This window comes from Bos indicus, chromosome 23 (assembly GCF_029378745.1).
Source record: "Bos indicus isolate NIAB-ARS_2022 breed Sahiwal x Tharparkar chromosome 23, NIAB-ARS_B.indTharparkar_mat_pri_1.0, whole genome shotgun sequence".
Classification (NCBI taxonomy): Eukaryota; Metazoa; Chordata; class Mammalia; order Artiodactyla; family Bovidae; genus Bos; species Bos indicus.
The window spans coordinates 12,068,789-12,094,119 of NC_091782.1; the positions used below are offsets into that span (position 1 = coordinate 12,068,789).

The following is a 25,331-nucleotide window of genomic DNA, read 5'->3' on the forward strand; positions in this document are numbered from 1 at the left end:
TCATGCATCTTACAGACACGCACACATCCCATGATTACACACTCAGCATCATTTACTCAACACACAAAACGCCAAGGTACCAACAGATCCACGCTACATGTTTGTGCATAATCACACGTGAATCAAACGTGAATAATCACACGTATCCACACCTCAGCAGGCTGGACAGGTATACACCCCACCCCAGACGTGCCCAACCCCCGGTCCACCTGTGGTGCCCAGCCGTCTCCCTGTGCTTGGGATTGGTCTGATTTTAACACGGAAAGTCCTAAGTCCCAGGAAATGCCTCGAATGGGGGTGGGGTGTGGGGGGAGGGAGGAGCGGGGAATCCGTGATAGTAGTCACCCCACACACTGTTCAAATGAATCAGGCTTGGACCTTCAATTAGTACCAGTGATAAAATCAGGCTGCTTCGGGGTCAAAGAGATAAGGGGCCAAAGTGGCCCAGATCTAAAGAGGCTCGGGAGTGGTTCCTGTTTGCAGCCACTACTGTCCCTCGTCTACAAAAGGAATGCAGCTAAGGAGGAAATATCCTAAAAACAAAGTTGCTATCAGAACCTTCCAAAAAAAGGAAAGAGGCAGAGAGTCCTAAGCACACCTAACTTGGGGGTTTTACCCTTGGCAAAACACTTTACTGAGCTTACCTCTTTTGATCCTTACACAAAACTGTGAGGTAGGTAAGGTAGGTGCTATTGTGCCAAGATGCCAAAAAGCACAGGCACCTGTTGCGGTCACATGGCACAGGTCAGGCAGAGCAAGTTTGAAAGAAGTCCTGTCCTCCTGGGCATCCCACTCAGGCTTCCCGCTCCTGCCAGCTGTCTGCACAGTCCCCCCGCTCCCCGCACCCCCCCCCCCCAATCCTGAGACACAGCGGCTAGAATCAAGAAGCCACCTGTCTTGAGCCACCACTTTCAAAAGTCTTTCATTCCATCCTATTAGGGCAAAGTGCCCAGGCCGCCCCACCCTCAGGGTGGATTAGGCCTCCACCTCCCTGTTGGGGTTTAAAGTACATCAAAAGAGATCCTTGCCTCAAACTATCTTTCACAGTCCCGGTCTGGTGGCTGGAAATCACACACCAGGAGAGACCCTCCCCCCCACCCCTTTTTAGGTAAAGGCATTGTATCTTGATGACTCCTGCTCACAATGCCTGCGAGGGACTCCCACGCTGCAGCCTCTAGCATCTTCGCTGGCATCGTCTCCTGTGTCACTCAGTACATTGCAACAGACATTGCCTAATGCCTGCTTGTTGATGGAACTGGATGTCTCTAGCAAGTTCTGTGGGAATGGGGCACAGGGTAGCAAAAGTTTGATCGTGGCTGAGGGAGGGTATGAGAAGGGTGACGGTGACTTGGAGAGGAGAAAACAGGAAAACAGAGGTAAGGGGTGTTGAATGGGGACACACCCTTGGCAGGAACTGAGTAAGAGACCCTGAGTCTAAGAAGAAAGGCAAAGGGATTTCTAGAGATGCCAGGAAGTAGGAGAGGGTCGAGTGTATAAGGTGGGCATATGTAGGGGATAGAGAGGTTGGTGGAGAGGACTGTTTACGAGGAGCCCCCTGGGGAAGGGGCTGTTTGTGGGTGACATTCTGGTTCATTGCTGGCAGTGCCCTGAACAAGTCACTTGAGCATTCACAAATGATTGCTCTGTGGAAGCTGCAGAAGAAAATGTAAAGACGTGGGAAAATGATTGTGATGTATTGATAAGTGAGAAAAAAAGGAGGTTACAAAACAGGGCATAGAGTGGGATCCCTATTTTGTAACACTGGCTGGAAAGACACCAAAATGTGAACTGTGGTTGTCTCTGTTGCATGAGGATGACTTGCATTTCTTCTTGGAGCCTTTCTGTATTTTTCAGATTTTCTACAATAGACTTGAAATACGACTTTTGTATATTCAGGAAAGGTTATTTTACAGAAAAACTCATTGACTATTTGTTGAGTGCTTATTAGATTCCACAGTGTTGCACCACACTTGATGCAGAGAAATGTAAGCCATGGCCACTGCTCTCAGATTACCCTTAAATCCAGTCATGGCACAAGGGTACAGTTCAGGGCACAAGAATGTGGTCCCTGGAGCCTGACTGCCTGGGTTCACGTCCCTCTTATGCAGCTTCCCCGCTGTGTGACCTGGGCAAACAGCTTGACCTTTCTGTGTTTTGGTTGCCTCATCTGTAAAATGGGGCTAGTAGTAGTACCTGTAAGGATTAATTGAGCTGATACATGTGATCACTTAGAAGAGCAGCTGACACAGGATAATCAGGACCTAAGTGTTAACTGTTATTGTTATTAGTGGTTAAGAGCTTTCCCTCTGGAGCCAGCCTGTCTGGATTCAAATCCTTGTTCTGTCCCTGTCTGTCTTGAGCAAATGAGTTAATCCCTGTCTCTACTTCAGTTTCCCAATCTTTAAAATGGGAATCAAAAGAGTGGTGTCTCATTAATAGAGTTGTTACGAAAACTTACCAAGTGACTATGGACAAAGTCCTGAGAATAACATGTGGCACATAGAAAGTGCTCAGTAAGTGTGAGCCTCTGTAATACTAATTATTACTATTACTATTATTATCATATTATTACTATTGGGGGAGGCAGGGATTGGGGCACCATCCGTTAGAGTACCCTGTGTAGAGCCAGCATGGGGAGGGGTCCAGGGTGCATGAGACAAGCTGCTCTGGGTGCAGCAGGATGGCCCTATCCATTCTCTCTTGCCTCTCCCACATTATCCTCCAGCCCAGGTCATTCTGGTCCTTTACGATTTAAACTGTGGCCCCAGGTGCCACTCCTTGCCCATACGCCACCTCCTCCCTGATCCTTGTTTAGCCACACGGAGCGTGGGTTTATGGTAAGCTAATGCAGGCAGATTTCCACGACTTTTATTTGCATGGGAAGGGCCCTGGCAGTACTATATTTATAGCTGTGACTGTTTTTTTTTATTATTATAAAAGACTTCTATCATTGCATAAACTTAAGCCCCACCTGAACCCTCCCTTGGTTTTAGGAAGGGGGTTCCTCATTCAGACTTTCAAGTTCCCATCTGCTGAAAGCTGGCCCCTTTCTTTAACTGGGTCTGGTCACAGAGACTCACTTGGGTAGCATTTTCACCCATGTAAGCCTGTTTTCCTTTATTATTGGTGCACAGTATTTTATGTCCCCTCTTGCAGCCATAACCTCTACACATCATCATTTGGGCTGGTAATATCATGAATGAATGAATGAATGTAGTCTTGTACTGTTTTAGTCTCAAGAAAAATGGCTCCGTCCTGGGGTGAAGCAAAGCCCTTGGCAGACAGGAGAAGTTGGAAGACCTTTTGAATCTTTGTGGAACAAGAAGCCTCTGAGATCCCACGGTGGTTGGCAGTTTAGAAACAGGATGACAGGTCTAGTTGGGAAATGTTTTAAATTTGGAGACTTAACCAGGGTGAAATTGATGAATGGTCACAGGTCAGGGAGAAAGGAGCCCTAATGTACCTGAATTCTTTATTGAGAGCTTGTGTTCTTACATTTAGGCTTTATTAATACTGCTGTGCTGACCAATTTTATTAAAAAAATTTGGGTTTTTATTTAAAAACAAGTGAAATTGACCAGAGAGGAAGCCTGCTTGTCTCGATGTTTGGCAGGAACTCCCAGTGTCTCTCTGGCCTTCTGGATTATAAATATATATATTATAACATATTATATACATATGTATATATTTGATTGATTGATGGCCTCACAGGGTCTTTGCTGCTATGTGTGGCCCATCTCCAGTTGCAGAGTGTGGGGGCTACTCTCTGCTGTCATGCGTGGTCTTCTCACTGCTGTGGTTTCTCTTGTTGCGGAGCATGGGCTCTAGGCGTGTGGCCTTTAGTAGTCGCAGCTCGTGGGCTCTAGAATACAGACTCAGCAGTTGTGGTGAACGGGCTGTTTTCCTGAGGCATGTGGGATCTTCCAGGACCAGGGATGGAACCCATGTTCACAGCATTGGCAGGCTATTCTTTACTGCTAAGCCACCAGGGAAGCCCCTTCTGGACTATATTTGAGGGGACTTTTTCAGGTGGTGCTCAGAACTCCCAATTTATCCCACACAAGACACTTCATACTCTCTGGGGTTGTTTTATGTACCCCAGCTTTATCTCTTCTGTGACTGTGAGCATATAGAAAGAGAGAGAGAATGAGCAATTGGTTCTGTTTCTTTGGAGAACCCTAAGACAGTAGGTCTGAATATAAGTTGTTTTCTTGCTTGGAAAACCATTCTTAATGTGAATGACTTTCCATGACGCATGTGGTTGGACAGGTACAAGAGATCTGGGAGACCTCAGCAGGTTTTGGTGTCTCTCTCTCAACTTCTGAGCAGGCTTGGGCTTAACCCCGCAGTCACAAATCAGCAGTAGGAATGAAGATCTGACTCCTCCTCTGCCCCCAACCCCCTCCATGTAGTTAGCTACACCTAAAACTATGTGTGTTTATGACAGCCAAAGACTGGGCAGAAACAGCTTAAATGTTCCTCCATGCGATGGAGTATTATACAGCAGTACAAAGGAACAGGAGGTATTTTCTGCACTGGTGTGGGACAGCACTAAGATAAACACCAAAAAAAAAAAAAGCAGTGAGTCCAACACTGTGTTTCCATTCTGGTGGATGAAAAGAATATATGCATATTTGCTGACAGGTTCACAACCCCTCATCCACAATTTCAAAATTCAAAAAACTCAGAAAACCAAGGGTTTTTTCCTTCAGTTCAGTTCAGTTCAGTTCAGTCTGTTCAGTTGTGTCCGACTCTTTGCGACCCCATGAATCACAGCACACCAGGCCTCCCTGTCCATCACCAACTCCCGGAGTTCACTCAAACTCACGTCCATTGAGTTGGTGATGCCATCCAGCCATCTCATCCTCTGTCGTCCCCTTCTCCTCCCCTGCCCCCAATCCCTCCCAGCATCAGAGTCTTTTCCAATGAGTCAACTCTTTGCATCAGGTGGCCAAAGTACTGGAGTTTCCGCTTTAGCATTATTCCTTCCAAAGAACACCCAGGGCTGATCTCCTTCAGAATGGACTGGTTGGATCTACTTGCAGTCCAAGGGACTCTTAAGAGTCTTCTCCAACACCACAGTTCAAAAGCATCAATTCTTCGGCGCTTAGCTTTCTTCACAGTCCAATTGTCACATCCATACATGACCACAGGAAAAACCATAGCCTTGACTAGACGGACCTTTGTTGGCAAAGTAATGTCTCTGCTTTTGAATATGCCATCTAGGTTGGTCATAACTTTCCTTCCAAGGAGTAAGCGTCTTTTAATTTCATGGCTGCAATTTTTCCTTCAGTTTGTGGCAAATGTATTGGTAGCAAAACCAGAGCTGAAAGAATGTGAGCCATTTGTAGCTGTTATTTATCCAGGTTAGTGTGAATATGTTATACCTCAGACCTAAGGTAACCAACCCATCATCATGCTTGCCTGTGACTGAGGGATTCCTTGGACGTGGAACTTACAGTGTTAAAACTGGGACAAAGGATCATCCTATACAGAGCCTAGACAGACCCTCAAATGGAGGGAAAGTGTCACAAAATACATGGTACGCGTACCTCATTACTTGCCTAAAATCCTATAAGTTCTGCATCTTGAAACCCATTTGTTCCCAAATGTTTTGGATGAAAGACTGTGGACCTGGATGTTCATGAAAGTGAAAGTGTGTCACTCAGTGGTATCGGACTCTTTGCCACCCCCTGGACTGCAGCCCTGGAGAAGGCGATGGCACCCCACTCCAGCACTCTTGCCTGGAAAATCCCATGGGCGGAGGAGCCTGGTGGGCTGCAGTCCATGGGGTTGCGAAGAGTCGGACACGACTGAGAGACTTCACTTTCACTTTTCACTTTCATGCATTGGAGAAGGAAATGGCAACCCACTCCAGTGTTCTTGCCTGGAGAATCCCAGGGACGGGGGAGCCTGGTGGGCTGCCGTCTACGGGGTCGCACAGAGTTGGACACGACTGAAGCGACTTAGCAGCAGCAGCAGCAGGACTGCAGCCCACCAGGCTCCTCTGTTCATGGACTCCAGACAAGAATACTGGAGTGGGTAGCCATGCCCTTCTCCAGGGGATCTTCCTGACCCAGGGATCGAACCTGGGTCTTCTGCATTGCGAGCAGATTCTTTACTACCTGAGCCACCAGGGAAGTCCAGGATGTTCATAGACTGTCCCTGGAAGGAGATACAAACGACCAGCCGCAACCTCTGGAAGGAAATGGATGGCTGGAGGGCAGGGTTAGGAGGGAATTTTCACTGAGTATCATTTTGTATCTTTGGACTGTACTAACTCCTCAGAAAATAAATAAAGGAATGCATGGGAAAACAAAACCCTCTACTTTTGACTAAACTACAGATAGAATTTTTTTAAAATTTGAGAAGATAAATTACTATGCTGCTGTTATTCTTTACCATCTGAGCCACCAGGGAAGTTCAGGATGTTATTGATGCTGTCAGAGAAATATTTGTCTTCCTGATTCTGCTGATTCCAGTGTATCCTGTTCTCAGAGCTGTTTGTCTGTTGAGCCCTGATTTGAGAATCAAGAGACTTGATTGTCCTTTTCTGAGCCGAGGGCTGAGAAGGTGTCTCCTGGAGCAGCAGGTGGACCCTTGCTCTAGCTTCAGGAGCACGCTCCACAGCCCCAGGCGATTTTTTTTTTTTTTTTCCTGGTTGGTAGTTGTTATTATTATTTTGAAAGAAGAAGAACAATCATGCAAAGCAAGTAGAAACAGGCTGGGTCAGCTGAAAATACCCACGTGCTCCCTCCTTGGGTCTCCCGGTGATATAATTAGCTGGTTTTATCCAGCGGTGAGTGGGCGGCTTGCTCCCCTGGCAGCCGGCAAGGCCAGAGGATGATGCAACAAAAGGCAAGCCCGGGCAAGGCCGAGCCGGGGCTGTGCCGGCCAAAGATGCTGATGCCATACACTGGGGTGGGGGTGGGGCGGGAATAGCCGGAGTGGTTCGGAGCTGCAGGCGTCTGGGGCACCCGACTGCCTGGGGGGCAAAGCTGGCCTGCTCACTAGGCCTTGTGCGCTCACCCCGCCTGCCCCTTCAGCCTTTCCCCCCACCCCTACTTAGTGACAGACACTATTCCCAGTTCTCTGATTCTCAACTGAGATGGAAGTTCTGCTGAGAACTTCTAGAGGTAAGAAAGGGGCCCTTGTGCTCGGGTAGACTAAATCAGGGTTCCCAAAGCTGTGAGGCTGGAGGGCTGGGAGGTTTCAGTTACTGGGGAGGTTTTTCAAACCCCTGTATCCTTGTGTAGCTGGTTGACCCTCACACAATTTTAATTCAGTAGGTTCAGAAAGGGGGCCAGAAATCGGAAATAAGTTTTTAAAAGAATATTTACTTATTTATTTTTGGCTGCAAGGAGGTCTTGGTTTCCGCATGTGGGATCTTTGTTGCGGTACAGGCTTAGGTAAGTGGGATCTTAGTTCCTTACCAGAGATCGGAACCTTCAGCCCCAGCTTTTGAAGGTTGATTCTTAACCACTGGACCACCAGGGAAGTCCTGGAAATAGGTTCTTAATTGTGTTTAATTATTATTTTAAATAGAGTTAGCTATTAAGAATATATTATGAGGAATAAGCCTATTTTGCATTCAGGGTTGTACACAGCACAACTCCAGGGGGCGCTGTCCACACAGACTCAGATGGTGCTAATGGTGCCCATGGAGGTAGGTGACACAGCAAACCTGCCTCTGTCCCCAGAGGCAGCCACTCTCATCGTTTCTTGTGTCTTCTTCCAGAGAGATTCAGTGTACTTGTAGGATGTGAACATTTTTCAAAAGGGGGTTCCCCTCTCCCATTCCCTATGTTGAGAATCCCTGAGCTGGAGGGCGGATGGTCTGAAAGATGGAGTTCGGCTACTGCAAAGTGATAAAGGAGGAGTGGACCTTCCCTTAAGTCTTACCACAGCAGGCCCCCTCTCCCCTACCAGGTCCAGGCTGGGTCCCTATCAAGGACTATCTGCAGGGACTTCCCTGGTGGTCCAGCAGTTAAGAATTTGCCTCCCAATGCAGGGGATGCTGGTTCGATCCCTGCTTGGGGAGCCGAGATCCCACATGCCACAGAGCAACTAAGCCTGTGCACCTCAGTCAGGGAAGGCTTTGTGCTGCAGGATAGTTCCCATGAGCCGCAACCAAGACCTGATGCAGCCAAATAAATAAATATTTTTTTAAAACTACCTACATTTCAGGCAGTAAAAGGCTTTTTCTCAGTAATCCTCCTAGGTCCCCTGGAGATTTTCAGATGGATTTGCTGAGTAGGGAATTTTCCTGCATTTCGATCCAGTGATTTCTCAGCAGACTTTGATGTTGTCTAGTCAAAACAAAACAAACCAAACTTGTGTACCAGAAGGGGGAAATTGGGTCCTGCTGTGTGACTTTATACAAGTCACACTGTCTCTTTGTGTCTTGATTTCTTCCTCTGGGAAATGAGGAGCCTCATGTCTACTGCCCCCCCACCCCGCTTTCTTTCAACCTCTCACAAAGGTTGTACCATCATGGATATGAAAGTACCCATTTTTGAACTTCCCTGAAGGTCCAGTGGTTGAGATGCTGTGCTTCCAATGCAGAAGCATTGAAATGCCAGGCATTTGATTCCTGGTTGGGGAACTGAGATCCCATGTGCCTCGTGGCAAGGCCAAATTAAAAAATAAAAAAATTTAAACAGTACACGTTTTATAGATGAAGATTTGAGGTCCAAGGTCATGCAGCTCAGAGGTGTTCCTGTTCTCCTTGTGGTCAGGTCCAGAAACTCAGCAGGAAAAAACTCTCTTGCGAGAAGGGAGTGGGAAGAGGAAGAAGGGGTTCTGATCTGCCTTGCTCCTTCGCTGTGGCAGAGACGGCTAGCAGATCATCATAGATCTGTGCCCCTAGCCAGGGACTATACAGACCCTTGCATCTAAGTGGGACCACGTGACAAGTTCTTACCAGTGCACTGGGGGTAGGAAATGATGCGTGTTACTTTTGAACCAGGTGTGAAGAAAGGCGTATACCTTCTTCGTGTTCTTTCTTCCTCCAGCTGGAAGCAGAGGTCCTGATGCCCTTGGGCATAGTGGAGCTGCAGGATGGAAAGGGCCTGAGTCCCTGAATCATCGTCACACCTGGAGGTCAGCTACTTGCCAACCAGAACAACTGTATTCATTATGTGAGTGAGACATAAACTATCGGGTTGTCACTGGAATTTGAGAGTTCGTTTATTACAATGGCTAGTGTCACCCTGGGCTTCCCTGGTAGCTCAGCTGGTAAAGAATCCGCCTGCAAAACAGGAGACCCCAGTTCGATTCCTGGGTCAGGAAGATCCCCTGGAGAAGGGCATGGCAACCTACTCCAGTATTTTGCCTGGAGAGTCCCATGGACAGAGGAGCCTGGCGGGCTACAGTCCATGGGGTCGCAGAGTCAGACACGATTGAGCAACTAAGCACAGCAGAGTACAGTGTCATCCTAACACACACTCCCACTTTTCCTTCTCAGCCCTGCACTGAGCCACTTGCTTGTACCCAAAAGGAGACTTTGGTAATCATCCCTCAGAGCAGGTGCAGGGTTGTTAAAAACCACTGAGGGTGGGGAGAGGGAGGCATCATCTCCCCTTAGCTCTGAACTTGGGGCCACCAGCATATGGGGATTGGGTTTGCAGCTGTTACATTCCACAGTGGCCCTAGTAGCATTTTGACTATGTGCGACACTCAGCGCCATCCTAGGGGAGCAAAGATAAGGACAGACAGCTGATAGGAGGGGGGAGCAGAGAGGGAGGGCCCACAACCAGAGCCCTGGGTCTGCCTGGAATCTCCGCCTGTGTCATCTCAGCCAAGCCAGCACTCTTGGGCCCTCCATTTCCCCATCTGTAACATGAGTCTAAAGCACATATCCTGGATGGAAAGTGGGGGAAGGTGGGGATGGTGAGGGGTCAGATAATGGATCTGACTATGCAGTTGGAGGACCCAAACCCAAGATCCTCAGAACTTTGACGTGTGCTGGGGCTTTTTCTTGGAGGGGCTTAAAAATAATTTGTTAGGAAAGAAAATACGAAAGAATGCCCGATTCCTACGTTTGGGGGATCATTCAGAAAGTTATTCTGGGCTAAAGGATCTGGAAGAGGGACGTCCTAATGGCTTTGAACGCTACCTCCAAGGATTGAACTCAGTGTCTATGGGTAGTTCCTCTTGCCACCAAATGTTTATTGACAGGTGTCCGATATCTGACATTCCACCATTAGTGCTTCATTCCTTTGGATTCCTTTTTTATTCTTCTACAAAAATGCAAGCAGTGATAATCCCAAACATGTGTTCAGTGCTTTAGACTTTTTCCAGGAATCTTAAAAGATACAGACAGGTCCAAACGCCAAACACAGGTGCTTCATTAATCATTTTATCTCCTGACAGGAAGATTGTGGGGGCAATTCTACTCCTGGGTGTATATCCAAGAATAACTTGCACATGTGGCCCAAAGACATGGATAGGAATAATTATAGCAGCCCTATGCATAATAACACAAAATTGGAAATAACCAAAGTGCCCACTGACAGGACATGGGGATCACTGGATGTGAAATAACAGTGAAAATGATTGAGCCCTGTTTAATAACATATTGCTGCATAACAGGCCATGTTAAAACATGGGGCAACCATAATCATTGATTTGCTCACTAGTCTACCATTTAGGCAGGGGCTTATTGAGGATGGCTTGTCTCTACTCCATGTGACTTCAACTGGGGAGGATTAACTGAGGGGGAACAATCAGTGTTTTAATTAATACTCATTTTGGCTGTACTGGGTCTTTGTTACTGTGTGGGTTTTTCTGTAGGTGCAATGATCAGAGGCTCTTCATTGCGGTGCATGGGCTTCTCACTGCAGTGGCTCCTCTTGTTGCAGAACACAGGCTCTAGGGCTTGCTGGGTTAAGTGGTTGTGACACATTGGCTCAGTAGCTGCAGCTCCCAGGCTCTGGAGCACAGATGTACAAGCTTAGTTGCTCTGTGTTATGTGGGATCTTCCTGGATCAGGGATTGAACCCATGTCCCTGAAATTGGCAGGCGGATTCTTTACCACTGAGCTACCAGGGAAGTCCCAAGATCAGCTTTTAAGATGGTCCACTCATGTGGTTGGACTGGATGCTGGCTGTCAGCTAGGAGATCAGCTGGAGCTATTGTGTGTGTGGAAGTAGCCTTCTTATATTGCATGTGGCCTCCACGTGACTTCTCTTAGCCTGGTGGTCTCAAAGTAATCAGACTTCTCAGGTGGAGTCTCAATATCCCCAAGAATGCAAAAGCAGAAGTTGCTGGATCTTTTTGAGGCTTAGGCCTAGAATAGGCACAGAATAACCCATTCTATGGGTTGAAAGAGTCATAAAGTCAGATTCAATTGCAAAAGAGTGTGAATAACCAGAGCTGTACTTTGTGTGCCACAAACTTGCACAAGCACAACCACCCATAGCCATATGGATAAATCGTAGGTAAGTTATGCTGCAGGAGCAAATAAGCTTCGCATTTCAGTGATTTCATGTAACAGTGGATTATTTCTTCCTCACATACGTATCTTAAAAATATATATTATTTGGCTGCGCTGGGTCTTAGTTGCTGCACCCAGAATCTTCACTGTGTCACATGGGCTCTCTTGTTACGGTGCACACACTCCCTAGTGGTGGTGCACGGGCTTAGTTGTTCCATGGCGTGTGGGATCTTAGTTCCCTGACCAGGGATCAACCCACATCCCTTGCATGGCAAGGTGGATTCTTAATCACCAGACCACCAGGGAAGTCCAGTCACAAACATATCTTATACAAGCTGGTGGAGTGCTTGGCCCCACACAGCCAGCCAGTTAGGAACTTAGGCTGATAGAGGATCTACCACACTGAGATGGCACCATCTGGGACATGAGGCCTCACTTTTGCCACAGCCATGGAGGACAGAAAGGCTGGAGAATTTCACTTGACCTCAGCTCTAAAGATACACATGTCACTTAGGTTCACATCTCATTGGCTAGAACTAATCACATTACCTGCCTAAATTACAAGTTTCCCATAGATAAATGGAAGAGCATTACTATTCCAGTCACGTGTAATAAAACTATTGAAAACAAAGGACAGTTCAACATAAAATTCAAGATAGCGTTTACTTTGGGGTGGGCGGAGGAGTCAGCATAGAGGAAGTCACAGGAAGGTATTAATAGCAATTATTTGTAATACTCTAATCCATGGGTTGAGCAGTGAGTATTGATTATACTATTTTTAATGAATAAATGAGTAAATAGATGAATGAAATAAAAGAGAGGGCTCAGAAGCAGCGGCACTGAAGCATAACCTCAGAGTGCAGGCCAAAAATAGCTCTTCCATAAATATTCACTGAGCTGTGGTTGAGGCTGCTAGGCCTTGAGGGTACAAAGATGAATAAAATATAGGCTCATCCCCTCTGGATTCCCAGCTCAGAGGATGCAGTAGGCACATGAACCAGAAAAACCAGCAAAGCACAGTGGAGTAGACTGCTTACCAGGAACTTTGGGAGCCAGAGAAAGAAAGTCTTACCCCAGGCAGTCATGTAGGTTGGGTCATGTAGGTTGGGTCATGAAGGATCAATAGGAGTTCAATAGGTGGAGAAGGAAGTGGAGGTGGGGTATATTGGTCAGGGACACTCATTCTGGGAAGAGTGAACAATATATACAAAGGCACAGATAGCCCTTCATTCCTTAGGTGGCCTGTGTTCACAGCATTTCCTCACCACCTTCTAGTCCCTAAATGATCTGATCAACTCATTCATACTGTGCTATGCTACCCAGAACCCTACGCAGGACCTGCACATTCAATATCCCCACTGATTTCTATGTGCCAGGCACTATGCTAAGCATTTTGCTTATATGATTTTATTTAATGAAGAGCAGAACTTAATGCCAAAGAAATGAATTTCTAATGGTGAAATTTCAGACTTAGATAAGATGAAATCTTTAGCTTAGGGAAGCTGGAAGTATTTGTGTGGCATGAATTCTGTCACAAATTCCTCTGCCTCACCGTATGTTCAGTCCTGATCTTTGTACTGGCTGGGTAAAGCCCCTGGAAGGTCAGGAGGTGGGGTGGGAGGAGTTCCCAATCTTATTCTTCAAAAAAAAAAGCAAGTGGGACTTCTGCTCAATAATATAATAATGTCTCTGTTCTGCCTCTTCTCTGGGGTCTCACTTCTTGGGAGCCTGTGTGGAGGTGAATTCCTCTGAAAGCTCTCTGCCCCTGTTAGGGACTCCCCAGGCCTTTTCTGAGAAATAGTGACATTGTTCCTAGCACTTCCCCTCCCTTCCTGGGTAGCTCCTGTGGCCACCATTGAGTTTTCCTCACATCCTCCTTCTTCGGGCTAGGGCTTTTCTAACTTTCCTTTCCATCATCACTTCCCTCCTGGATGAGACTAATCTGGGTCCTCTCGTTCCTCAGGCTCAACCTCTTTACATCCCTAAGCCTCCTGCTTCCTTAGGAGCAGACCTGGCATCAGGCTGCAGGCCCGACTAGCATTCATGCCTTTGGGAACATGTCCTAACATGTTGAGCCCTGGCATAGAAGAAGATGGTGGCTGTTTTGTCCTTGGGACTGCCTGCTTTTAGACAAGAGTGGGGTTTTAGACAAGAGGAGACCCCCAAAGACCCCGGAGAGACCTTGGTCTGCATTTCTCTGAACAGAATATGTGATTTGCCTCAGACCCCTTGGGACTGGTCTGGGATCTGTTGTGTACCTGCATGCCTCTCTGTGTGTGTATGTGTGTGTGTGTATTTTGGGACTTGGATCTTGAGTGTGGCTTTTATCAACCTGCTTCTTTGCCTCTTTAGGGCAGAAGCCCTCTCTTAAGAGCAAACCTGGCTACACATTCAAGTGAATGCTTGGAAACTTTTTTTTTAAGTGCTGAACAGTACTAGACACCAGTAGGTGCTTAATAAATATTTGTTGAGTTCTGTTGTGGTGGTGGTGAGTTAAAAATTATTAAAAAAAAAAAATCACTTCCCCAAAAAACAACAAAAAGAATTATTTCATTGTGAAGCTCAGGGCCATAAAACTAATTCAATACAAGCCGTCATTAAATTTTTTTTCCCCAAAGTAAACAGATAGACAATGTCAAGTCTATTTACGATGTCTGAAAGCCAAGGGGATTCGAGACAGTAGGAGGATGTGCCCGTCCTGTGCTGGACATTTGACACCCAGCCTTTGGGTGGTGTGGGCACGGGTGTGTTGGAGGTAGGGAGGGTGGAACTGGGAGAGGAGAGCGTTGGTCCTGGGGTCTTGGCCTGTGTGAGGTTCTTCCAAAGTCCACCTACAATTCTGGCCTGACTCCAATATCAGGCAGGCAAGGGGATCTGGTAAAGGGTCCTCCCACCCCTCCCCGGGCTCCTGTCCCAGCAGTAGAGGAGAAGCAGGCCTGTCCTCCCTGAGGTCAGCTGCTTTGGGGGAAGAAGACTGGGCATGTCTGGGCAGAGATTTCCAGACGCCGAACAGCCCTAGAGGTCAGTAATTGTAGCTGCTTCCAGCCTGCATTCTATATTTTAGTTGATTTCTGTTCAGATTAACACTCTGTTCTCTGCAATTTTTTTACAAGCAGAAATCGAAAATGTTTCAGATGAAGGAAGGAAGCCAAGGTGGGGTACAAGTGGGGATGGGGAGCAGCAGGGCACCTCACTTGCTTTTGCATCTGTTGGAAGCACTGGTTGGCCTTTCGAGAATTGCTTTCATCCATGTCACCTCAGTGTATTGCCTGGAAATGATGGGTGCTGGGCATATCTTGCATTCTAAAGCTGCTGAAACAGAGAGGGCAATAAGCAGAGAGCTCTGGATGAGAAGCAAAAGGTCTGTGTTCTAACCATCACCATTGATTTGCTGTATCCCCTGAGTCAGGCCTCTGAGCCTCCCTTTCCAGCAGTGTATGTGGTGGGTGGGGATTACCCAGGAGATGACTCACCCACCCAATCCTCCCCTTCCCAGCCCGCAAATCCACGGCAATTTCTTCTGCTAAGGTGAGATACAGGCGGTGAGGAGGAGGGGGTGGGAAGCTTAGCTCAGTGTCCCATTTCCCCTGGAGACCAGGTTAGCCCTTGCTTATCAGTGTCCCCAATTCCGTCCTTCCCTGGAGCATTTGACAAATAACTTCTCACCCCTTTAGTTCTGTGGGCTTCGGTCGGTTTCCTCTTCTGAGAAATACGGGGAATTGAACCCTCTTCTGTGAAACAAAGGGAATTGAATCCGTTATGGCCTCCAAAAATGCTTTGTTGGGGTCTCTGGGTGCCTCAGGTGATGGGGAGAGGTGGTGTAGTGAGGGACCCATGGTGGTAGAGTGGGGCTTTTCTGGGAATTGCAAAGTGAAGTGTTCTTTTTTAAAAAAGGATTTTTTTTCTTTATTAATGTCACTCCTCGTGGTTTATTCAGGTGCTCGGGGTAAATCCTTGCCCAGAGTCAGTCGGTGGTGGGTCAGAGAGGGGGCTAGTCCGTCCGGTCCCAATAGCGCCGCCGTCGCGTTGCTGGGAGGTCCAACTCGCCCTCCCCACCCCCACCCTCCGCACTGGGGGAAAAAAACAAACAGAACTGGGACTCAGTTAGTGCGGAAATATGTCAAGTGCACAAACCCAGGCGCGGAGAGTGGGAAGGAGGGAAGCGCGCCCTTGCAGCCTGTGAGGTTGGCAGCGGAGTCACCAGGGAGCCGCCGGAGCAGAAGCGCCGCTGTGGGTGGAGCGGCCGGTCCCGCCTCCCGCCTCTTTATAAGCCCGGCGCCCGGCGCCCGGCGGCGCCAGCTGAGGTGTGAGCAGCGGCTGGAGACCGTGGTTGGGAGACCCGGCGCCGCGCGCAGATTCACGGAGACGTCCCGAGACCCCCAGAAGAGGTGAGGGAACCGGGGCGGGCCAGCGAGGATCCCGAGCTGAGGCTCCCGAGCCGAGCCGAGCGAGTCCGCGTGTTTGTCCGTGCCCCTCGGGGGTGTGTGTCCGTGGGGGCGCGTGTGTCCTGTGTTCACAGGTGAATGGCGCGCGGGGCCCTGCGCGCGGGTCTCAGTTTGGGGCACACCAGGGGCTGCGAGTGCGCGTGCGGGGACAGGGCCCGGGATGCGTCGGAGGCTCCGGGAGCGGAGAAGGCGCCCAAGTACCAGGGATCTCCCCTCTGCGATCCCTCCCCTGGAAACTCCGCCGGGGCGAGGGAAGGCGTGGACCCGCCGAGGGTGCACCCGGGGCTCCAGGCTCGGCGCGCTCGCTCCGTGGAGAGGAAGCCCGGTACGCGCAGGGCTCCGGGAGGGGCGGGGAAAGCCAAGCCGAACAGGTTCATCTGGGATCCATTCCTGGGCGGTTCTCAGATCCGATCGGTGTCGTCCCGGCCCAGAACCGAGGTCGGAGTCCCCGGTGCTGCTGAGGTCAGCTCCGGCTGTGTCCTGGGCCCCTGGGAACGTGTCGGGATACGTTCCTTAAGAGTAATCTGGGAGGTGACTCACGGTGACAAGAAGACCCCGGGGAACGAGTCGGGTGACATCAGAACTCCGCCAGGGCTGGGAGACTGTGGCTCCGCCAGAAGTCCCTTCCCTACTTCTCCACGGTCTCTGTCCCCCCGCGCCGCCACCATCAGCACAGTGACCTATTTGGCTGGCACAGAGTGTTCCCAGGGAAACCGGACACCGGGAGGTCCAAGACCGGGTGTCCGGTCCCTGCCCCGAGGCGCGCCCTCTGGGACCCGAAGCCGCGGCCGGGCGCAGGGTGGGCTTGCGCCAGCCTGTCAGTTAGGGAAGCCCCGAAGCCGGACCTACCTCTCTCTCACTGCTGCCGGGAGAACCCCGGCCCAGCCTGCCCTTGAGTCGGCCGGACGGAGTCGGGGTCCGGAGCCGAGCTCTGCTCTGCGGCGCGGTGGGGGCACCCAGCCCCCAACGGGGGCGGTCGGGGGAGGGAAGGAGAGGTCCTGTGTTGTGAGGGATGGGGCTTCGGGGTGCGTCTGTGCTCTGGGCCTCCGTCACCTGCTTTCGGGCGCTCCAGGCGGCCCCAACCCAGTCCGGAATTCCCTCTCCAAGGACGACAGGGCTGAGCAGAGCAGGGCGATTCGCTCTTCGGACGCCACCGCCCAGCGCGGACTGTAGTGCGTCCGCCTTGTCTGGGGCCCTCGGGGGACACTTGCGCTCTCCCCGTAGGGACAAGAATCCTAGAAATGGGTTTGGTGCTTTAGGGCGCCCGGGCAGCTCCCTCCCTCCTTCCCCTTCCTCCACGTTGCGTTTCGGGGAGGACTTAAGAGCGGTTTTGTTTTCGTTGCTCCCGTCTATTTTTATTTTTCAGGGATCTGACTCATCCCTTGCTTTGGGCGTGGAGATAAGGTGGAGGGACCAGATCTCGGCGCGCCTGTGCGTGCGTGCTGTGTGTGTGTGTGTGTGTGTACGGGCGTGCGCGCGTGTGTTTCACAAGAGGCGGCGCGAGAGCGCGCTGTTTCCCAATAGTGGCGGGCGTTTCGGAAGCCTGACTAGCTCAGCGTGACGTGTTCGCGGCCCCCAAGCCCCCTCCCACTCCCCCTCCCCACCCCAGGGTGACGTGCAGCGGGAGTGGAAGCGAAGTTTTGGCGGGCGGGGAGCGCTTTGCAGGAAACTGACTCATCACAGCTTGCTGCCGGCCTCCCAGGCTCTGCCCACGCAGCTCCCCCTCCGCGCGTGATTTCCTGGAGACCGGCGCCCTCTTCTGGCCACATCGCTAATAGCTAATCCGCCTTCCCGCGGAATGAGGCTTCACTGGCCTTTGCTTCCCAATGTAATCTACTCTAGTACTGATGCTGAGTCTTTGCCCACTCCTCTCTTAAAAGTAGTGCCCCCATTGGATCTGCAGTGTTTACTGAGTGCTTACTGATTATTTGGGAATGAAAATATGGTTGAAGTCCAAGGCATGATAAAACCCTAGCAGGGTTCCTCCTCTTGCCAATGGAGACCTGAGATCCGTAGTGTCTGTTCGAGCCATTCTGTGTGTTCCGTCTTGGCTGGCATCCCAAGCATGCCCATCTGGAGAACTGTCAAGCCCTTGAATTTAATTGTCTGGGGAAAAAGGGGCCTGTCAAATCTACATTTTGAAAAAGCTCCTCAAGTGGTTTTGATGGGTCTCTCTGGTGAGGAAACCTCAAAATTAGAGAGGGAGTAGGGTTCAACACCAGAACGCAGAACACAGGGTGTTCAGGGCTGGGTTCAAATCCTGGCTGTGCCACTGGTGAGCTGTGAGACCTTGGGAAACTTACTTAATTTCTCTGAGCCTTGGTTACCTCTTCTGTAAAAAGAGCTGATATACCCATTTCTTCCAAAAATTAATATCCATAAACTTTTTTACAACAGCCCTTGGCACATAAAATACCTAAATAAATCTCAATGCTTACCCCTGAAGAGAGTGAGCAAAGGTTATTTGTGGGCTTTGTCCACTGTGCTATTTAACCCCTCTCTATGTGGCAGCTTGAGTAGACACTATTGATCTTTTTCACTGTGTGGGTTCAGAGCAAGTCTTAAAACTCTTGCCCTTTAAACTTGGTCAGAGGTTGTCTAGTGCCTTCCCCTCCCCTGTGTGTTGAGACTTGGAGTTGTGGGCTTCACTCACTGTGAGAGGTGGAGTGGGGACAGGTAGATGTGGTGTGGGTCCGGGGCTTCCTGCCCCAGGAGGACACTCAGCAGGGCTTTCACCCTCAGAGCCTGCAAATCAGGACTTGTCCCCAGGAAAACCCAGTCCCTGTTAAAGTCATGCAGGCGCTCAGCCCTGGAGTCAAGCCAGAGCCGGGCAGGGAGGTGCCAGCACCCCCTCCTGGGCAAGCTCACCTTCAGTTTTCCCTCTCCTAAAGTGGGAGGAGAGGAACCAGGTAGACCGGTGCCTTTAATTTTCTTTGCCTGCAAAACGGGTTCCTTGGATGCAGGCAGAATGGGGCAGGGGCTTCCAGGTTGTCTAGACTTCGGGTCACCTGATGTGCCTGGCAGGATGTGGCTCAGCCTGGGAGAAATCATTGCTCTGCCCTGCCCTGCCTAGCTCCTCCTTACCCGCAGGCTGCCTGCCTGATGACATCCTTGGGAAAGGCCCTCAGCCCACAACACCTGTCAGCTGCTGTCTGAAAAAGGTGGTGGCCCAGGTGGAGTGATGGGGAGGAGTCAGCCAGAACTAAAGGCAGAGAGAAATAACATTCTCCAAACACTTTCTCTGTACTTGGTACTGCTCAGAGGGCGTTATCTACAACCGCTTAGCGAATCCTCACATCTGGCCTCTGAGACATTCGCTATTGTTATCTCCTTCTAGAACTGACACCAAAAATAGATGTCCCTTTCATCATAGGCGATTGGAATGTAAAAGTAGGAAGTCAGGAGGTACCTGGAGTTACAGGCAAGTTTGGCCTTGGAGTACAAAGTGAAGCAGGGTAAAGGCTAATGGAGTTTTGTCAAGGGAACGCACTAGTCATAGCAAACACCGTTGTCCAGCATACATAAGAGACAACTCTACACATGGACATCTCCATCTTATAGAGGAGGAAAACAGAACCCAGAGAAGTTAAGCCACTTGTCGAAGGTCGCCCAGCAGAACCTGGATTCCAACCCAAGTGGCCTGGTTCCAGAGCCCTCACCTTTAACCACCAAGATACAGCCGTTCAACTGCCTCGCCTGGTGGGGCCTGCCAATCGTTTCCTTGAGCCTGCATCTATAGCCCTGCTCTTTAGACATGTATGCAGTCCCATTTTACAGATGAGGAAACTGAGGCCAGGGGACTTGAAGTGACTCTTTGAAAGTTGAGGTAGGAAGTGGCAGAGCGAGGACTAGAACCCAGGTGCTTTTTAACCCTAAAATCCAGAGTAGTTTTAAGTAACTGAGCAGGATTAGTCCACATGAGCATCTAGACGGAGGGATTTGAGAGGAGGCATCCATTTACTTGGGAATTGACCTCCCTGGCCAGCCGGGCCTGGAGTTAGGAAACTGCTGGACTGACAATTCACACATCCCTGGGGGCATTCACACCCATGAGGGACACCTCAGGGGGAAAAACAAATTGATTTTAGCTGATAACACCCAGTGGTAAACAGGACCCTGATCCCTGCTATTGCAATAAACTTGCCTTTGTTGACATAAACTTGCCCTTCAGCTGCCCACTCCCGCAGTGACCTGGGGGTGTCAGCCTGACTGACTCTGCCCCTCACACCCTCTCTGTGGGTGGAGGTTGGGAGAGCCTGTGGGAGGAACCGGAGAGCCCCTCTCACCTCCCTTTCTAGTAAGGAGACTGCGCCTGAGGTTATGCAGTGGCGTGGCCGGGAGAGGAGCATCCGACTTCCCGAGCGTCTCACTTATGTGCCCCGGGTCTTTCTTGTGTTCCAGCCACAGGTGCCATGTCTGAGCTGTCCAGGGACGCGCATCAAATCCCCCGCAGCAGCAAGGCCTGCCGCTGCCTCTTTGGTCCAGTGGACAGCGAGCAGCTGCGCCAGGACTGCGACGCCCTCATGGCCAGCTGCGTGCAGGAGGCCCGAGAGCGGTGGAACTTCGACTTTGTCACCGAGACGCCGCTGGAGGGGGACTTCGCCTGGGAGCGTGTGAGGGGCCTCGGCCTGCCCAAGCTCTACCTGCCCGTGGGGCCCCGAGACGACCTGGGAGGGGGCAAGCAGCCGAGCCCCTCATCCGCCCTGCTGCAGGGCACGTCTCAGGAGGACCACTTGGACCTGTCGCTGTCCTGCACCCTCGTGACTCGCTCCCCCGAGTGGCCCGAGGGGACCCCCGGTGGGCCTGGCCCCTCCCAGGGCCGGAAACGGCGGCAGACCAGCATGACAGGTGAGGACGGGAGCAGAGGAGGAGGCGGCAAGGGATTAGGACTCCCAGAACTCACTGCAAGGGGTGACCTATCTGGCCCAGCTTACTCATCGATCTGAGAGGGGAGAAACAGGCCCAGAGAGGGGAAGTGGCTTGCCTGAGGTCACACAGCAAGTCTACTACCAAGACCAATTAGGTGACATTTATTTGGAACATTGACTATGTGCCAGGCTCTTTGATAAGTGTCTAGATTTATTTTAGTCCTTATAGTGATCTAATATCATAGGACATTCTTGGCATCCTTTTACAGGCAAAGGAACAGGACTCTGAGAGGTAGAATGATTTGCCTAAGGTCCCACGCTGAATTTGCCGTGGAGAGTAAAAGAATGATAATTTCCTGGCTGCCTTATGCAAACTTAACTCGCCTTCCCCTTCATACGTACACACCTTCACCTGCACTTCTCAGCCTATTTTTCTCTTTTTGGCACTTTTTAAACTATCAACAGCTACTTACGTATTTGGATATAGTCCATCTCCCCAAATAGGATCCTATCTTTACAAGAAAGAAATCTGTATCTCTCTTGTTCATAACTGAATCCTCAGCACCTTGGATGGTGTGTGACACACAGAAGGTGCTTGAGGAAAATGGAATAAGTGAGGCTGGCAGTTGAACACTAACGATGCCAGGCCTCCGGCCAACGTCTTTTTATTTTTAACTTTACAAATGTATTACTGTTATTATTTTGGCTGTACGGCTTGTGGGATCTTAATTCCCTGAGCAGGGATAGAACCCAGGCCACCTCCGTTGAGAGCAAGGAGTCTTAGCCACTGGACCACCAGGGAAGACCCAACCAAGGTCTTTCCGGAAACATCTCATTCAATCCTCCGAGCACCGTACCAGTGTTATCCTCATTTTATAGGTGAGGAAATGGAAGCTTGGAGCAGTGCAGCCAAGAATCCTGCAGCACATTTGCAGCTGGGTCAAAACTAACAATAATAATAATAATAATAACTAACCTTTGTATGGCTCAGACATCATGCGGAACACTTTTCCTGAATCAAATAATGGGATCTCCAAAGCAGTGCTCTCTGATAGATCAGGCTCTGCAAAGCAGCAGATGCCTAGTACCGCTGGTCACATAGCACTGCTGAGTGCTTGCCATGAGGAACTTTTAGTTAAATTTTTCTTTTAGTTTAATGTTAGTTAATTTAAACAGCCACCTAGGGTTAGCAGCCACTGCATTTGGGCAGCTTGGCTTAAAGCAGGCCCATGGATGTAAAGTTTGTTATTGATCACCTCTGTGAAGCGTGGGGAGATGTTCTGTCTGTATGTAGCCCTCAGGGAGATGGGCTAGAAGTTTCCAGAGTTCTGGGCAGTGTGTCTCTCTGGCCCTGGGGAGGGGTCCCTGGTCCCTCTGCAGTTTGCACTGGGCGGGTGGCTCTGCTGGGCCCTCTTCCTCCTGGCCTGGCTGACGTCTGTTCTCTCTCCCCAGATTTCTACCACTCCAAACGCAGGCTGATCTGCTCCAAGAGGAAGCCCTAACCCCACTGCTGGAAGCACGTCCTCGTGGGAACAAGGGGGCCACTGCGGGCCTCTTCTGTACCTTTTGCCTTGGGCCTTCAGTTTGTGCGTCTTAATTATTATTTGTGTTTTAATTTAAACGCCTCCTCTTGTACATACCCTGCTTGCTGCCACCCTTCCCACACCCCCAGCCTCTGGCATTAGAATTATTTAAAAAAGACAAAAATTAGCAGAAAAAATAGGCTTATTAGATTGCTAGGTATTTTTATTATATGAACCGTTATTTAAACCCTCTTCATCCTTTGCTCAGAGAAGGCAATGGCAACCTGTACTCCAGTACTCTTGCCTGGAAAATCCCATGGGCAGAGGAGCCTGGTGGGCTGCAGTCCATGGGATCGCTAAGAGCCGGACACGACTGAGCAACTTCACTTTCACTTTTCACTTTCCTGCATTGGAGAAGGAAATGGCAACCCACTCCAGTGTTCTTGCCTGGAGAATCCCAGGGATGGGGGAGCCTGGTGGGCTGCATGGGGTCGCATGGAGTCGGACACGACTGAAGCGACTTAGCAGCAACAGCAGCAGCATCCTTTGCTTTCCTCATCCTCGCTTCTCTGAGGCTGGCGTGACCCCCATTCTCTGAGTGGCACTCTCTGGAGGGGCCTGGCTCCCTCCCCCGCTGCCATCTGCTGGGTGTTACGAAGTCCTGCCCCCTCTTTCCTGCATTCTCAGACCTGAATTCCTTACAATCTGAGAAGTAAATAGATAGCACTTTGAAGGGGGCCCAACAGAGTTGGAGGCGTCATCAAAACTTTGGGTTCCCCTTGCCCCCTCTAAGGTTGGGCAGGGTGACCCTGAAGTGGGCACAGCCTGGAAATGGGGCTGGGGGATTGGACACCCTCCTGGCCCTTGATTCCCACCTCTGTCCTGTGAAGGCATGGGGAAGGTAGGGGCCCGTAGCAAACCACCCCTGCCTCCCCACTCCCCTCTGACCCCCATCCTCAGGGGAGCCAGTCTCAGTGTTTGGCTTCCCTGTGCCCTGCATTTTTCCAGGAGCCCCAGAGGCCCCTGTTTCCCAGCCAGGCTCTCAGTCCCTCTCTGCTCCTCCCCCTTCCTCCATGCCCTTTCCCCTTAGTATCTTCTCAGCCCTGGGTGGCAGCTCTGGGGGGTGCCCTAACCCCCAACTCAGTGGACTGGAAGGGGGAGGGACATGCTAGGCGTAGGGTTCCCCAGTTCTACCTCAAGCAGCGACTGCCCCCTCCTCTTAGCTCTTGGGGTGGGGGTCCTGGGTGGTCGGGCAGGCCTCCTTGAATGGGATCTCTGTGTTAGGGGTAGGTGGGTGAGGAGCAGATTTTTCCAGGAGGGACAGTGTGACACCAGCCCCTGGAACTCGTCCAAGGACTTTTTCCATTTGCCCCACCCCTTCCCCCATTTCATTGCACTTTGAATAACAGCTGAAGGAGTCAGATGGCGGGAGCAGAGGCTGTGGGTAGGATATGCTAAGTGGGCAAATATGGGTCTGGGAGATGTGAGTCGTTGTCTTTCCTGGCGCTGAACCACTTGGTGGGTCTGACCCCAGACACCTTCCAGCTCCTGTAGCATCCTGGCCTGGACTATTTTCTCCTGGCTCCCATATGTCCAGTTTTTTCTGTCTCCACCTAGACTGGAAGCCTCTCAAGGGCAGGGAATAAGTCCTGTACTGCTCTGTACGCTTCAAAGCCCCACCCACAGTGCTGAGTATACAGCAGGTGCTCAATAAATATTCCTGATGACTTTACTTGTAATATTAGTGTTGTGGTTGATATACTTTACTATTTATAAGAGCAAGTAGGTGGAGGTTTTTTTAATTACATAAGCACTTCAAAAAAAACAAAAACAAAAAAACAGTTTAGCAAAAGAAAGACCAAGACCATAGAACAAAAAGCAGACAATAACAAAACGATAAGTCATCACACATCTACAGATCACCACTGTCAGCATTTTGGGTTCTTGTCTGTGGTTTTTTAAAAGTAAAGAATATATTGTGACTCATCAGAAAAAGTGCAAATTACAAAAAGATATAAAATGCAAATTATAAGATATAAAAGATATAAAAATGCAAATTACAAAAAAAAAATGCAAAATCACAATAAGATACCAGTACACATCTACCAGTGGAGAAGGCAATGGCACCCCACCCCAGTACTCTTGCCTGGAAAAGCCCATGGACGGAGGAGCCTGGTGGGCTGCAATCCATGGGGTCGCTAAGAGTCGGACATGACTAAGAGACTTCACTTTCACTTTCCACTTTCGTGCATTGGAGAAGGAAATGGCAACCCGATCCAGTGTTCTTGCCTGGAGAATCCCAGGGGTGGTGGAGCCTGGTGGGCTGCCGTCTATGGGGTCACACAGAGTCAGACACTACTGAAGCGACTTAGCAGCAGCAGCAGCAGCACACATTACCAGAATGACTAACATGAAAAAACTGATAGTGCAAAGTGTTGGTGAGGATACAGAGCAACTGGAACTCACACCTCCTGGTGGAAGTGTGAACTATTTCATCTCCTTTGGAATAACTCTTTGGCAATATCTTCTAAAGATGCCTCCCCTCGAGCCTAGAGGAGGAACAATGACTAGGTATTCCATTCTTGGGCTTGTTCTCAAGAGAAATAAACACACATTTGTGCCAAAAGATATTTTCATAGCAGCATTATTCATAACAGAGCCTATGAAACAACCTAAATGTCCAGAACATAAGAACAGATACATAGACTGTGGTATCTGTATATAGTGGAATCCTATATGACATTAAAAAGAACAAGGTACTCTTACATGAATCTTCTGATTATCTGTTTATATTTATCAACCCTAAGACTGACTGACTGAAGCCTTAGTAGCTTAAAACAGTAATCATTTCTTTGCTCTGGATCCTGCAGTTTGGCCAAGAACTACTTTTCAAATACTGAATAATCCTCTGTTCTATGGACCATGGCTTTGCTCCAGAACCCCAAGGGTCTGAGATGAGGCTCTGCCCTTGGGGCTTTTGGAGACTTTACACTGTTTGCTTATCTCCCGTGGATATTTCTAGTATTATGGGATATGCTGGGTCACATGTCCCGAGCGTT

At 49.8% G+C, this 25,331-nt stretch overlaps 1 protein-coding gene across 2 annotated transcripts; it reads left to right on the forward strand.

Moving 5' to 3' along the window:
- Positions 1-6,977: 6,977 nt before the first annotated feature.
- Positions 6,978-24,011, forward strand: CDKN1A (cyclin dependent kinase inhibitor 1A). Of its 2 annotated transcripts, XM_019986122.2 has the most exons (4): positions 6,978-7,135; positions 9,014-9,139; positions 20,283-20,729; positions 22,202-24,011. In XM_019986122.2, the coding sequence occupies exons 1-4, from the start codon at positions 7,108-7,110 to the stop codon at positions 22,249-22,251; spliced, it is 651 nt and encodes a 216-aa protein (XP_019841681.2). In that variant the 5' UTR covers positions 6,978-7,107; the 3' UTR covers positions 22,252-24,011. The 2 variants fall into 2 exon arrangements, with proteins under 2 accessions (XP_019841681.2, XP_019841682.2); XM_019986123.2 differs by lacking the exons at positions 6,978-7,135; positions 9,014-9,139 and adding an exon at positions 15,673-15,824.
- The last annotated feature ends 1,320 nt before the right edge of the window (positions 24,012-25,331 follow it).